The sequence below is a fragment of the Hyperolius riggenbachi genome, chromosome 1 (assembly GCF_040937935.1).
Source record: "Hyperolius riggenbachi isolate aHypRig1 chromosome 1, aHypRig1.pri, whole genome shotgun sequence".
Classification (NCBI taxonomy): Eukaryota; Metazoa; Chordata; class Amphibia; order Anura; family Hyperoliidae; genus Hyperolius; species Hyperolius riggenbachi.
Genome location: NC_090646.1, coordinates 672572701 through 672587242, shown reverse-complemented (window position 1 = coordinate 672587242; position 14542 = coordinate 672572701). Strand labels below are relative to the sequence as shown.

The 14542-nt window shown below is 46.0% G+C and overlaps 1 protein-coding gene across 1 annotated transcript; it reads right to left on the bottom strand.

Moving 5' to 3' along the window:
- Positions 1-12903: 12903 nt before the first annotated feature.
- On the bottom strand, positions 12904-13824 carry LOC137544224 (olfactory receptor 12D1-like). The gene has a single exon (XM_068265282.1). The coding sequence runs from the start codon at positions 13822-13824 to the stop codon at positions 12904-12906; it is 921 nt and encodes a 306-aa protein (XP_068121383.1).
- Between the last annotated feature and the right edge of the window lie 718 nt (positions 13825-14542).

Sequence of the window (14542 nt, the reverse complement as noted above, 5' to 3'; positions counted from 1 at the left end):
CTCTGATAGCACAGCCGGCGATCTATCCTGATTTCCGATGAAATGGCCTCATCGATGGACTTAGGTTCAGGCTGACTCAACATAAGATCTGAAACCTCATCTGACAACCCTGCTAAGAAGCAATCTAAAAGGGCAAAGGTCTCCCACCTGGCTGTTACTGATCACTTCCTAAATTCAGCAGCATAATCTTCCACCGGACTCTTGCCTTGACGTAACTGTTTGAGCTTCCGCTCAAACAGGATCATCATAAATTATAGACATGGCTTTAAAAAATTCCTTTACCGAGGTTAGGGCCAAGTCTCCGTTGGGCAGACTGTATGCCCAGGTCTGAGAATCACCTGATAGCAAAGTTTTAATAAATGTAACCCTTTGGGCCATAGTTCCTGAAGAATCAGGTCTCAACTCAAAGTATGATAACACTCTACTAAAATTTCGGAAGTCAGATCTGTGACCAGAAAATTTTTCAGGTACAGGCATGCGTATGTCTGTGCTAAGAGGAGATCGCACTGATTGAAGTTCCTGAATCGCCCCAAATATCTGACATGTCTGGGTCTGTTGGTTCAAAACTGCCGCGTAAAGTTGGTTTACCGCGGTGGTCAGGACTTCAACATGGCTATACAGTGCGTCCATTTGGGTTTGGTCTGGCGTTCTGTAACGATCGGTGTAACACAGAGAGAATCTGATTACCGGTGATCTGCAGTATCACCAAGAATGCAGATATATACCAGATTATTGATGATCTGCAGTATTACCGATAATCAGATATATCTCTAACCTCTGGACACCTGAATGATAAGAGTGTTTTGGTACAACAGTAATACTTTGAGGATCGCACCTGGAAGACAGGTGCAAGAGCAGATAGGAATACTGCTCGGCAACTGGTTCCTTCCGTAGTCTGGACTCTCCACGGGGAGGAGTCAGACTGCCAGAGGGAAGGACAGAACGTGAGTGACACCAATGGAGAAGTGTCACTGACAGATCTGCGAGCTATCTCCTAACAGGAGAGATAGTTCTCGAGGTCGGACAAGCCAGGTCGTAAACACACGGACAGATAAGGTACAGAGACAGGTGGCAGGTGCAGAATCCAGAGACTAGCCGAGGTTTGGCAACAGAGTATCAGAATGATAAAGGTACAAAATCAGAGATCAGAAGAATGGTCAGGAAAGCAGAAGGTCATAACAAATAATCAACAATGCCTAAGCTAAGGTGTGAGTTCCTTGGCCGTCAACACCTTGGAAACTGATCTAGAATATAATACAGATAATAACAGACTTCCTAGACTAAGGTGTGAGATCCTTAGCCATCAACACCTTGGAAACCTTGGTCTAATAACACAGATACTGACAAGGTCTGAGTGCTATCACGTAGTGATCGCAACGCCAGACACCAGAGGAATGACCAGCACCCAGTATATATACACTAGCGCTTACTAGCGCCTCCCCTAAGTGCTGGACCAATGGAAGTTTCTGATATTGTCAGCTGAAGGCTTGGTCAGCTGACTCCCTTCTGACTGTCATAAAGGCCCTGCCTCTCTGCGCGCGCGCGCGTCCTCCTGAGCCAGTGTGGACTATCAGTCCCAGCCACACCAGACATGTGTTGTAATGTGTCAGCCTGTTCGAGCGCGGGGGCAGCCACACTGCCAACCGAGCATGCGGCGGTTTCCCCGCGCTCAGCCACTGTGTCAGTAGTAGGCCTATGCGTACCGACTGCCGCGTCTGGGCATGCAGCGGTTTCTTCCGCGTTCCGTCCCGCTAGTGGATGCGTGCCTAAACACTCCAGATGTCATGCTAGACGCGGAATCAGCCGCCTCACTCTGAGTATTTGCGGCGGCACTTCCGCGTTTTCTCACAGATATGGCCCGAACGGTTTGCATTCGAACGTGAACACGCGAACATCGCTGGGTTGCGTTCGCTGTGAACCGTGAACTATATGCGAGTTCGACCCGCCCCCTATACTACATCATTAGGCTTGACCCTCTACACCACCGTCAGCAGACACATGGTAGCCAATCAGACTACACTCCCTCCTGGAGCCCCCGCCCCTTATAAAAAGCAGGCAGTGTCAGCCATTTCAGTCACTCGTGTGGCTGCAGTAATTAGAGAACAGAGAGCTAAATAATTCCTACTGTGCCACTGCCAGGCCCAGCACATTCAGTGACTACCTGTTCACGGTACCTGTGTGTGTGACAGCTGCACATTGGTAATACCAGTCCGACCGTGCATACCTGTTCAGTGCACCTACGTACGTGACCGCAAGCAGTGTTATATTATACTAGTGACCTTAGCCTGTTAAAGACTAGGCTAGGTCTGTCACTGCGCATGCGCCCGCCGCGCACGCACATTTCCGCCGCGCGTGTCTGCCGTGCACGCCCAGCACATGCACGCTGCACACACCCGCCCGCTGGCCCATCTTCCCCTTCGCCCGTCAACCCTTGCCACACGTCACTCTCTCTCAGTGTCTCTGTGTCCCTGCATATGCGCAGAGCGCAAATGGGACACACACGAGGACATGGGACACAGAGACACTTAGGGATTATTATAGAGGATACCAGTCACTGCACCTGTTCACGGTACCTGTGTGTGTGACAGCTGCACATTTGTAATACTGCCTGCCCAAAGACTAAGTCAGTCCCCACACACACAGCATCTCTGCCTGCACACCATGTGACTGCCTGCCCCAAGTCTAAGTCACTCCACGCACAGCATCTCTGCCTGCTGGCCGCTTGACTGCCTTCTCCGCCACCACCAACAGGGTCCAGGACTCCAGCAGTGGCTGCTATAATAATTTTTCTGGTGCGTGTACATGCCTGCCTAATTTGTCTGGCTGCATCGCAGCTGCAACAAAACAAAAGGCATATACATGTGTCAATTTCCCTTCGTGATCGTTACCTTGCCGCGGTGAAGGGGCTTGCGTATCACAATAAAGCAATGACTGCCGCTATATGAGTGTCTCGGGGGGGGGGGGGGGGGCACACCCAGGATAATAAGGTCGTTGCTTCATTGTGGACAGACCAAATTCGATCAGATGGACAGTCACTGTTGTTTGATCATTGAGCTACCTCAGCCCGGCGACCATATGGGCTTGAAAACAGCTATCGCCTGCACTCTGGCCATAGTGCGCACCAGTCCAGCACGGCCGTCACTACACAAACAGCTGTTTGTGGTGCGTTACAAAAGTGAGTTTGGTGTGTCAGTGTGAAGCAGAACTCTAATTACACTCCCTGATTGATGTATACACATGCAAGATGTTTTAAAGAGAATCTGTATTGTTAAAATCGCACAAAAGTAAACATACCAGTGCGTTAGGGGACATCTCCTATTACCCTCTGACACAATTCCGCCGCTCCTCGCCGCATTAAAAGTGGTTAAAAACAGTTTTAAAAAGTTTGTTTATAAACAAACAAAATGGCCACCAAAACAGGAAGTAGGTTGATGTACAGTATGTCCACACATAGAAAATACATCCGTACACAAACAGGCTGTATACACCCTTCCTTTTGAATCTCAAGAGATCATTTGTGTGTTTCTTTCCCCCTGCAGTTCTCATGCACTGAAGTTTCAGGCTGCTCGTTTCTTCCTGCAAACAGCTTTGCCCTTGTCTGTAATTCTTCAGTATGTGAAAGCCCAGCCAGCTCAGAGGACGATTTATCCAGCTTGTAAAAGATAAGAGAGAAGCTGTTCTAATCCTAATTAACACACAGGCAGTGTGCATAGAGGGGCCTGGAAGAGGGAGTTCATAGCAGAACCACAACACTGAAGAACTTGGCAGCCTTCCAGACACAGGCCGACAAGTCTGACAGGGGAAAGATACATTGATTTATTACAGAGACTGTGATAGTGGAAAGTGCTGCAGTAAGCTAGAACACATTAGAATAGCTTTTGGAACTTGTAGGATGATAAAAAAACAGGATGCAATTTTTGTTACGGAGTCTCTTTAAAGCGGTATCGTCACCATAAAAATCAAATTTCAACAGCAACTGGTCTGAGTGTATTAAGTGATAAAGATGCTGATCCTGCTTTCAAAACTTTTTCGGCTGTTATGATTTGGAGTTATCACATACTTGAGGAACACTGGCACTTTAGTAGTCGTGCCAAAGAATTGCATGCTGGGGGTTCTTTTTATCTATAATCTATTCCTCCTCTTCCCTTTATTTCCCTGTCGGTTTCTTATCTGAAACCTAATCCCCTACTCACTTGTGTTTACAAGCAAGGCTGAGGTGACTCAGCGATTGGAGGAGACAAGAAAAAAAGTAAAGGGCAGAAATGACATCACGAGTTAGCCTTAACTGTCCCCCTCTATTGCAGAAATCTATGGAAGTGGCAAACGGTCTTAGTAAAAACTCAATTATTTCCAGGCTCAGTGCAAGGTTCACATGCCGCCAGGCTGCTCTGTTCCCAGCGCACTTACTACTTCCTGATTAGCACAACTTCACCTGGAGCCAGGAAGGAGGAAAGTTTTTACTAAGACACTTGCTGCTGCCATAAATGTCTGCAGTGGAGGGGGGAGCATGGAGGAGGGACCCGAGGAGAGGGAGGGACAAGTTGGGGCTTCCTCCCTGCAGCTGAATCTCAGTGTTTCCACTGCTCCCCCTCCTTCACTGTAATCCCTCCGCCTGTCAAAGCTATGCAGGCACCTATACCTGGCTAACCTACAATTGGGCACCTATACCTGGCTAACTTATACTGAGGCACCTATAGCTGGTTAACCTATACTGGGGCACCTATGCCTCCCTAATCTATACTTGGGCACCTATGCCTCCCTAATCTATACTGGGGCACCTATACCTGGCTAACTTATACTGAGGCACCTATAGCTGGTTAACCTGTACTGGGGCACCTATGCCTCCCTAAACTATACTGGGGCACCTATGCCTCACTAATCTATACTGGGGCACCTATACCTGGCTAACCTATACTGGGGCACCACTACCTGGCTTCTCTATACTGGGACACCTATAGCTGGCTAACCTATACTGGGGCACCTTTACCTGGCTAACAGTGTATTGGGGCATCTATACCTGGCTAACTTATACATGGACACCTATATCTGGCTAACCTATACTGTTGGCACCTGTACCTGCCTACCTATATTGGGGGCACCTATATCTTGCTAACTATACTGGGGGCACCTATACCTGGCTCCTTACACTGGGGCACCTATACTTGGCTACCTATACTGGGGGCACCTATACCTGGATACCTATATTGGGGAACTATACCTGGCTACCTATACTGGGGAGCTAAATACCGCATTGCAAGTAACGTCATTGAGCCCACAGGGGAGGGTTGTTGGTGTTGTGCACTACAATGAGTGCACTGTTCTTTTCTATTTGGGGTAATGTTAGTGATTAATGAGTGTTTTATTTATTTTTTTGATATTCATAATAACTACATGTGATATTTTGGGATTATTATTGCAGCATTTGCCATTTTGGGTGCTCGTGATTTCGGAATGGTAGGCTAATACATGAACTAAAACACAACAATAGGAATATTGATATATCTTGCTACCATATTTTGCCTTCAGAACTGCCTCAATTATTTGTGGCCATATTGTCATTGTCCTGATAGCATCATGCAGTTGCTGCAAATTTGTTGGCTGTGTTATAATTTAAGTAGGCCTCAGTTATTTGGACTGAGTTAGTCAAAAAGGCTTGAGGAGCAGACCTGCCCTTTAAGGGATTTTCTCTTAATGAGAAAATCTGCAGTTCTGTCAGCAGACCTAGAACATACCAAGAAGCTGTTCTGTGGACAAGGCCGCAGGTCTCTCTGACCTCAGCTTGTACGCCACTGGAACAATAAACATCAGCCATGTTTTGTAAATATCCACATTCCTGCATGTAGGTCAAATGCCTCATTGACTATTAATCGAGTGGGTGGGTATTATGACACCACGAGGTGGCCCAACCAATAGTCTGGTCTAGGGGAGGGCAAATTTGATGTCACATTTAACTCTTTCCTAGTCGGTATTAAAATGGAGGTGGGCGATCAGAGCTCTTTCTGCTTCTGACCTTCCCACTAGATCTAAAGGCTGATTGGAACCTCTATTTTCATTCTATATGTAATCTGATATAATGTATGCTGTACATACCTTAGGTAGTCTAGTGTAACGTAGTTAGGAAGAAGATACCTGATTGACTTCAGCAGGAAGTCTAATCAAGAAGCTTGTAACGCAACATGGAAATCTGCTTTGCTAGGATATGATGAACTATATCTGTATTTCTGTTTCTTGAATAAATAACGTAAACCTTGAAGAAGCCTGAGAAAGTCTATCTCCTGCTTGCTGTGTGGAGAGTCAAGTGATCTCACAGTCTGTGAGACGCAACTGTAAGAAGTTACTGGTGTCGAAGCAAGGTGATATAGAATAGGTTCTAACAATGGTGCCGATTAAAACCCTGATTAAACACTGTCTAGCTGAACTAGCAGACAGGGGCCGGGGGCCGAAGAAGTTTCAAGATATTCCACAGCAAAACAAGCGGAATAGACGTGGACTGGAAAAGCTTATCAACCTGATAAGCTGGTGTGGGAGTGTGCGGGAGCCGAGCACACGGCTGCAATTCGAGGATATCAGCGGCGAAACTCTTGGACGTTACACTTTGACTGCATGTGCACTGCAGGTCACAGCCGACATTGGATCGGGAGGAACCCTCTGACGGCCAGCTGGCAACTTTGCTGCGAGAGGTCGATTCGCTGTGGGGGAGTGGGAGCCCCCCCAGAAAGTTCCGGTGTCCATTCAGTTTCGCGGAGAACAGTTGCGGAAAGCTGATGAATTGCGAAGAGTCCGCAGATCAGGCATGTATGATTTACGTTGTTATATGGCGTTATCTGTGTTGTATTTGGTGTTATAACAAGGAGAGGATAATGTGTTAAGATGTATATTCTGTGTTAATTGCAGTGTGGAGGCTGCAGGCTTCTCATCTCTCCCGTGCGTGGTGGGAGGGGTGAGGATAGGAGCAGCTCCATTGTAAATACATAGTGCTGGTTCCAGAGTTTATGTGCTTGGATTTTTTCTTAGGATTCAATGTTCCTGTGTTTCTAGAGCGTACATAGTATGGGCTTTAATGTTTCTGTAATGTTTGTTACAGCTTATATAGTGGTTATCTCTACATTTGTCTCAGGCATGTTTTTTTTGCTGGTCAGATGTCGATTGGTTTTTTTCTTCTCTCCCCTTCTCTACAGAGACTGGGAAGGATGCCAGATGTGGCAGGGGAGGGTCCCCCGTGGCAGAGAGAAGCCAGCAGTGGTTCAGTCTGTTAGCATTGGATGAAGGGGAGAGGGAAGGGTGAGAGAAGAGGAAAGCGAGTGGGAGACAGGAATGCACAGCCATGCCTCTGGGCGCAGTAAAAGTAAGTTATAGCTACAGCTGAGATAATGGGTGAAGTGCGACTGTACTCTGGCACGTTCTTTCTGTTTGTGAGATGTTCTGCAAGCTTCTCTCGTTCCAGTCAGTGCTGCTAACATGGTTTTAAATGTCTGCATATGTTTTATGTTGTGTGGTGAGCTCCGGCTGAAATGTGTGCGTCTCAGAAGAAGTTTCTAGCTGGGATGGTAACCGTTAAAGTGGTTTGGAGTTGTATAGCTCGCTCGGGCGGTTCTGAGTTATGTCTGTGATAGAGTGAGAGAGATTCCTACGTCTCTGGGGATCCAAATGTCTGATTGCAGTTCGGATTACAGCTGAGACGTGGGGTTTGGGCTTTTTCAGGCTTGCAGGCATTCGTGAGGGTATGCGACGGAATGCTTAGGTTCTGCACTGTGTATCGATGCTGTGTAATTATGCATAACATGTTTGTTCTGTTTGAGTTTGTTTTTTCTCCTAAGGTTTATAGGATCGAGAGGTGGCTATGGGAGCAGCCATCTTAGCTGGCAGTCCAGGACTCAAAATGGCGGCAGTGGAGAGGGCCCGCCCCCAAGAGTCATGGCTCCCACACGTCATGGCAGGGGGGAGGAGGGGCTGGGGGATCCACGTCATGTCAGGCTGTGCTCGCGGCTCTGGGCAGAGCAGCTGAAAGGGAGGGGGGTAGAAATACAGAGATATTCTACTGAGTGTCTCGGATTTCAGAATATTTCCCCATAGCCTGAGTCCAGGGAAAGGAATGCCAGAATACGTGCACCAAGCTATTACTGTAAGACTAGCATGGTCACGGATAGGAAATGTTTCCCAGCTAGGTGCAGGGAGACAAGGAACAGCGCAGATCAGGAAAGGGTCTGTACTGAGTTGCTTATGGGATTATTTCTGTAAGTGGGGCACCTTAATGGGTGTTGCATGAGTTCCCAACAGTGCAGCAAGGGGGTGCCGGAGATGGAAAAAAGGGAGTTGACCAATCCGGGTTTCCGTCGCCGCTGCTGCAGAGCGGTAACTTTTTTTTTCCGGTTTTTGTCGTGGACAGGGCCAGAGCTTGACTAAGAGGTCTATGCGGGGCTGGGGCTGTTTTTTGTGCGGTTTTTTTTCGTCCACTGATTGGTCAAATATGTTTTTTCCAGCTCCTATCAATTGTAGCACAAAGAACAAGAACTGACAACAGTTCATGGGGCAATTATACAAATGAAAGAATTGCCATGTACAGAGTGACAGTGTATCAGTACGGTGTTTGCCATATGACTACCTACCACGTGGGCATTCAGGGATCTGCATACAGGCATGTGACGCTGGTATGCTTAGCCCTGCACCCTGTGTAGTTTAAGTGTTAAGTGCTCCTTCCTACAGGGAGGCAGCCATTTTTTGTAGTTTAGGTAGTGGCACGGCAAACATTGATCAGCGGGTACAACACACAGAACTTCTAGCAGAACTGGTATCGCGATGAGGTTCTAGATAAGTAAATGCGATAATGAGTAAGAGCATTGCAGGCTCCCCTGCAAAGCAACAACAGGTGTGGCATCCGTAATCTGTGCATGCGACGGCCGCGCATGGACAGATAGGGGGGGGATGTGGAAGGAGCTGCAATGAGGTGAGAGCTTCCAGAGATGAAGTCCGCGGGAGCATATTTTAAACAGGTAAGTACTGAGGATAGTACTGAGGTAGGGGGGTGAAGTTTAACTCCAATCTACCAAAAAGAGTAAACAGAGTTCATGAGATGAGAACCATAAAGCAACGAGATCAATTACGATATATATTGATCAATTTAAAGTGTACAGAGTACAAGCCGCAGGGCGAATCCCAAATCATTAATAAGAATTGATTTGTTTGTATTTCGATTTCAGGAGTTTGGCAATATGGACTCGAGACAGCTGCAGTGCTGGCAGCAAAGATGGAGATGTCAGTCGGATAAGCGAAAGGTTCCAGATGCCAATCTGAGTTTGGAGAAAAGCGAGATTCCTGAAATTGGAAAGAGACTAAAACACGAGATTCCTGAAATTGGAAAGAGACTAAAAACCAAGGTTCCTGAGGTCGGAAAACGACTAAAAAAACTGACTGAGCAAAGCATAGTGCAAATTGCTAATGTTTTTATTTCCCAAGGGGTTAATGAGAATGCAAGGCCCAAGCATGTTAATGTTTGGTGACAAAGGGACTAATCCTTTCACACCTCCCTCCGCTTGGCACCGATGGACCATGCAGGGACGGAGGAAAAGAGCACTTGTGCCAGGAGAAATCAAATTTCATGGCACAATGTGGGTGAAAGGTCTGAGGGGTCAGGTGTGCGGGCAGTGGGAATTGAATGGCAGTGTAAATCTGCTATTGAATGCCACACTCCCAGAATCGATGCACCGATCCAAAGTTTTGTTAAAAGGTACATTGCAGTACAGTGGGTACATGCAAAAGGGGGAGTGTGTCATTCAGGGGTACCTTGTCTTGGTTATCCAGAGTGAGATGGTTCCAGATTGGAGAGGAACGAGCAGGAGGCGTCAATTCTCCTATCAGAGAGACGCGAGGGACAACATCACACTCTGGAACTACCAACAGAGAGTGCCTCTGAAACAACTATATACACGCAAAGGCGGGAAAGCTGAGGGGTGGTGGTTCTCGAAAAACAAGAAGTAAAAATCGAGATCGAGCCACATTTCCAGGTGACAACGAGGGTGGGGAGAGCGGTCCCGGGGGAGGGAAAGCCAACACAGGGAACCCCATTCACATTACATGGGTCACAACAGGGGACGATATTACACAGTCCATATGCAGCCACTTATCCTCATGCTAGTTGAGTAAGTGAAGAGGTACTCTTAATTGAAAGATTGCAGAGAGTACAGTCTTCCCGACCTCAGGTACATATTGTGCCTCAGGACATAAGGGGGGGAAGAGGTCCAATCAGGACAGTTGGGGACATATTTTTGTCAGGGAGATGCTTAAAGATCCTGTCCAACTGAGATTGGACAAGGGGAGGTATATTAATTTTTCTGTAGAAGGATCTTTTGCATGGCAGCTTCGAGATGTTTGGGTGAACAAATGGAAACGGTGCAACATTCCTTTAGGCACCGCCACTTCCTTAGTTCCCACCTCAACCCATGTCTTACACCAGGACCTGAGAGGTCAACCTTTTTTGGTGCTAGACGGGGAGGTGAAACAAGTAGAGTTGTCCTCATGCGGGCAATTCTTGCAGAAGTACCTGCGTTGGCCGGGGCAAGCCAAATTCAGTGAAGAAGCCTGCGGGCTCAATAACGCAGAAGGCGAGGCTACCATTCAAAAGATCCACCCTGAAGCCCAACCGATAGTTCCGGTGGCTGAAGGAAAGGTTTGGTTTTTTAACATAAGGTCTAATGATACATTCAAGGTATATTCTCATAATTGTTCCGATAAGGGGGAGTTTCCAAGGGGAACATATTGGGTGAGCGGAGATCCCATATGGATCGAGTCATACAAGTTTGATGACGTTATTTCGCAAATGGTTAAGAGAACTCTTAAGGTCCAAGTTTCACGGGAAGTTCCCATCCGGAAAGATAACACGACATGGGACAAAGGGGAACAGGTTTTGACCCAAGATGACCACATTTTGTTACAAAGGTTAAACAAACAGTACACTAAGTTAGAGGTAAGATTTCACCATGATCCAGGTGATTTTAACGAGGTAGAACACAAAAATAAGCAGGTGAGTTCCAGTCTGACCTGGTGGAAAAGGTTTCCGGTGATGTTCCAGGGACTCTCGGACGGGGCCTCTGCAGTTCAAAGTTCTTCCTGCACCCACTGGTTGTCTGGATGGGGATGACAACTTTAGGCATCATTATCTAGGTGAGGTTGTGTGTGTAAAATTATGCAAACAAATTAACACGGTCGAGAGATTGGTGCCTCATAAACAATCTCATGAACCAATATTTTCAAATTAAGGGTTACGGGTATAGGTTTAGTAGTACCGGTGATGGAGTTGATTGTATAAAGGCGCTCTTTTAGAAGGCACCTGGCACTGCTCCATTGAGTAACAAACAAACGAGTTTCACTTTTCTGTGGTCATGCAAGTTTGTGAGTGATACGCAAGTAACGCAAATGCTGAGCATGTGGTATAGAGGGACTTAGAAGTAGGGCCTCCCCAGAGAGCCTGCTCTCTCTTCCAGGGATAACCGCCTAGAGCAGAGAAGTTGTGTGAGCACGAACATCGAAAAGTGAAACCTAAAGAAAAGAAACCAGGTACGGGTGGGTTCAGAAGCTGGGATCTGCGGGTCAAGGCTTTTTAGGTGGGATTGTTATAATTTAAGTAGGCCTCAGTCATTTGGACTGAGTTAGTCAAAAAGGCTTGAGGAGCAGACCTGCCCTTTAAGGGATTTTCTCTTAATGAGAAAATCTGCAGTTCTGTCAGCAGACCTAGAACATACCAAGAAGCTGTTCTGTGGACAAGGCCGCAGGTCTCTCTGACCTCAGCTTGTACGCCACTGGAACAATAAATATCAGCCATGTTTTGTAAATATCCACATTCCTGCATGTAGGTCAAATGCCTCATTGACTATTAATCGAGTGGGTGGGTATTATGACACCAGGAGATGGCGCAACCAATAGTCTGGTCTAGGGGAGGGCAAATATGATGTCACATTTAACTCTTTCCTAGTCGGTATTAAAACGGAGGTGGGCGATCAGAGCTCTTTCTGCTTCTGACCTTCCCACTAGATCTAAAGGCTGACTGGAACCTCTATTTTCATTCTATATGTAATCTGATATAATGTATGCTGTACATACTGTAGGTAGTCTAGTGTAACGTAGTTAGGAAGAAGATACCTGATTGACTTCAGCAGGAAGTCTAATCAAGAAGCTTGTAACGCAACATGGAAATCTGCTTTGCATGGATATGATGAACTATATCTGTATTTCTGTTTCTTGAATAAATAACGTAAACCTTGAAGAAGCCTGAGAAAGTCTATCTCCTGCTTGCTGTGTGGAGAGTCAAGTGATCTCACAGTCTGTGAGACGCAACTGTAAGAAGTTACTGGTGTCGAAGCAAGGTGATATAGAATAGGTTCTAACAGGCTGCACATCCATTATGTAAATCTCCCATTTCACCGCATCCCAAAGGTGCTCTGTTGGATCTGATGATTGTGGAGACCATTGGAGCGCACTGAACTTGTTGTCATTGATGCATTTGCACACAAGAAAAATATGCATTTTGGATGGAGCAAGAAAAATATATTGTGGAATTAAGGATCCCTGAGCCTAACAATGGTAGTGTATCAGCAGCAGTATAGGTTGTTGGGGTTGACCCTTTCCCTCATTGGAATGCTGTTTACTGAATACACCCTATTGAGATCACATGTGTTCAGGTTAAAAGGAACCCAGACAGGTTTTTCCTTTAACTATTCAGAGTTTGGAACTTATTATTACAAACGGTGGGTATCCAACCCATAGAGCAATTGGGGTGTATTCACAGAAAAGATATGGATTTGAGGCTGGCCAAAAAAAAAATGCACTTGAGCTTGGGCTGCTGTGAAATGGCCTCTGGGTTGTGTTCCCCAGGCCAAATTAGTTATTGCACATTTACGAATGAGATTTAGATTACCTGAACACATTCATACATTTTTTTAAAGATTTCCTGACCTCCTTGTTCCTCAATGTGTAAACTATAGGATTGAATGTAGGCGTGACAACAGTAAAGAGTAAGGCTGCAATTCTGTCTTTTTCTATGGATATTTCGGACGTTGGCCCCAGGTATGTGCATACTGCCGTCCCGTAGAATAGGACCACAATGGTCAGGTGGGCAGAACAGGTTGAAAAAGCTTTCCCTCTGCTTTGCGAAGACTTCATTTTGATAAGATGACCAGCAATGTAACAGTAGGACAGTAGAGTGAGAGAGAAGATACTCATACTAAGGAAACCGCTGAGGATGGTCACGGTTATTTCATTTACGGAGATGTCTTTACAGGCCAACTTTATAACTGGTTTAACATCACAGAAGAAATGTCTCACTTTATTGTTCTTACTGCAAAAAGGAAGATTTGATGTCATGATTGCATAGACTAATGAAGTGCTGAAGCCGACAGTCCAAGAGAAGATGACCATTTTGAGGCAAGTATTTCTTCCCATAATGACCACGTAATGTAGTGGGGGGCAAATGGCTACATAACGATCGTAGCCCATGAAGGCCAGAAGAACTCCTTCAGAGCATCCAAACGAGTGGAATAAATACATCTGAGTGATGCAGTTTTTAATAGAAGTTGATTTATCCATCCAGAATCCAGCCATCATTTTTGGCACGGTGACTGAGGAAAACAAAATATCCAGAAAGGAAAGATTAGCCAGTAAAAAGTACATCGGGGAATGAAGAGTCCAGTCTTTCATCACCAGAAAAATTATCGTAAAATTTCCAATTGTTTCAATAAAATAACATAAGAGGACTGGGACAAAGAGACACCTCTGGAGCCAGGGGAGATCGGTGATCCCAAGGAGAATAAATTCTGATATCAGGGTTGTATTCATGCTTGTATTATGCAGGTACCTGCTCATAGAGTGGTGATTAATTAGTTGATTTATTGCACACTGTTCTACTGGGAAGTAGTCTTTTTATTTTACATTTATGCTCTGGCTGTCTTCCATCAGGTCCATTAGTTGTTGTTTCCCCCACCTTAGGTTGTCACTCTGGCTGTGATTGGCTGGTATTCAATTTGCAGTTTCTATAAAGACAGGTTTTGTATTGACAAAGGGGTGAATACCCCAACACTGTCTGTCACTGTGATTGCAAATTTGGTACATTAAAAAAAAACATTCAATTACAGTGGATACGGCTGTATTCATTGTTGCTTCAGGGTACACGGGCTGCATCTAGACACACACACACTTCATCTCTGCTTTAATCACGAGAAAAGGTATGTAAGGTGGCCATTTGCAAGTGGTGCTTCTCTTTGATTCTCCTCTGAAAAGCGACAGCATGAGATCCTCAAAGCAACTCTCCAAAGATCTGAAAACAAAGATTGTTCAGTATCAGGGTTTAGGGGAAGGTTACAGAACGCTATCTCAAACATTTGCTGAGGTCTCCCAAGCTAAGAAAAAGAGTGGCACAAGAGTGGCAATATGCGGAGGATTCTGAGAATGGTTACAGACAACCCACATGTCGCCTCTGAAGACCTATGTGAGAAAACGCGGAAAAGCCGCCGCGAGTATTCAGAGTAAGGCGGCTGATTCCGCGCTCAACATGGCA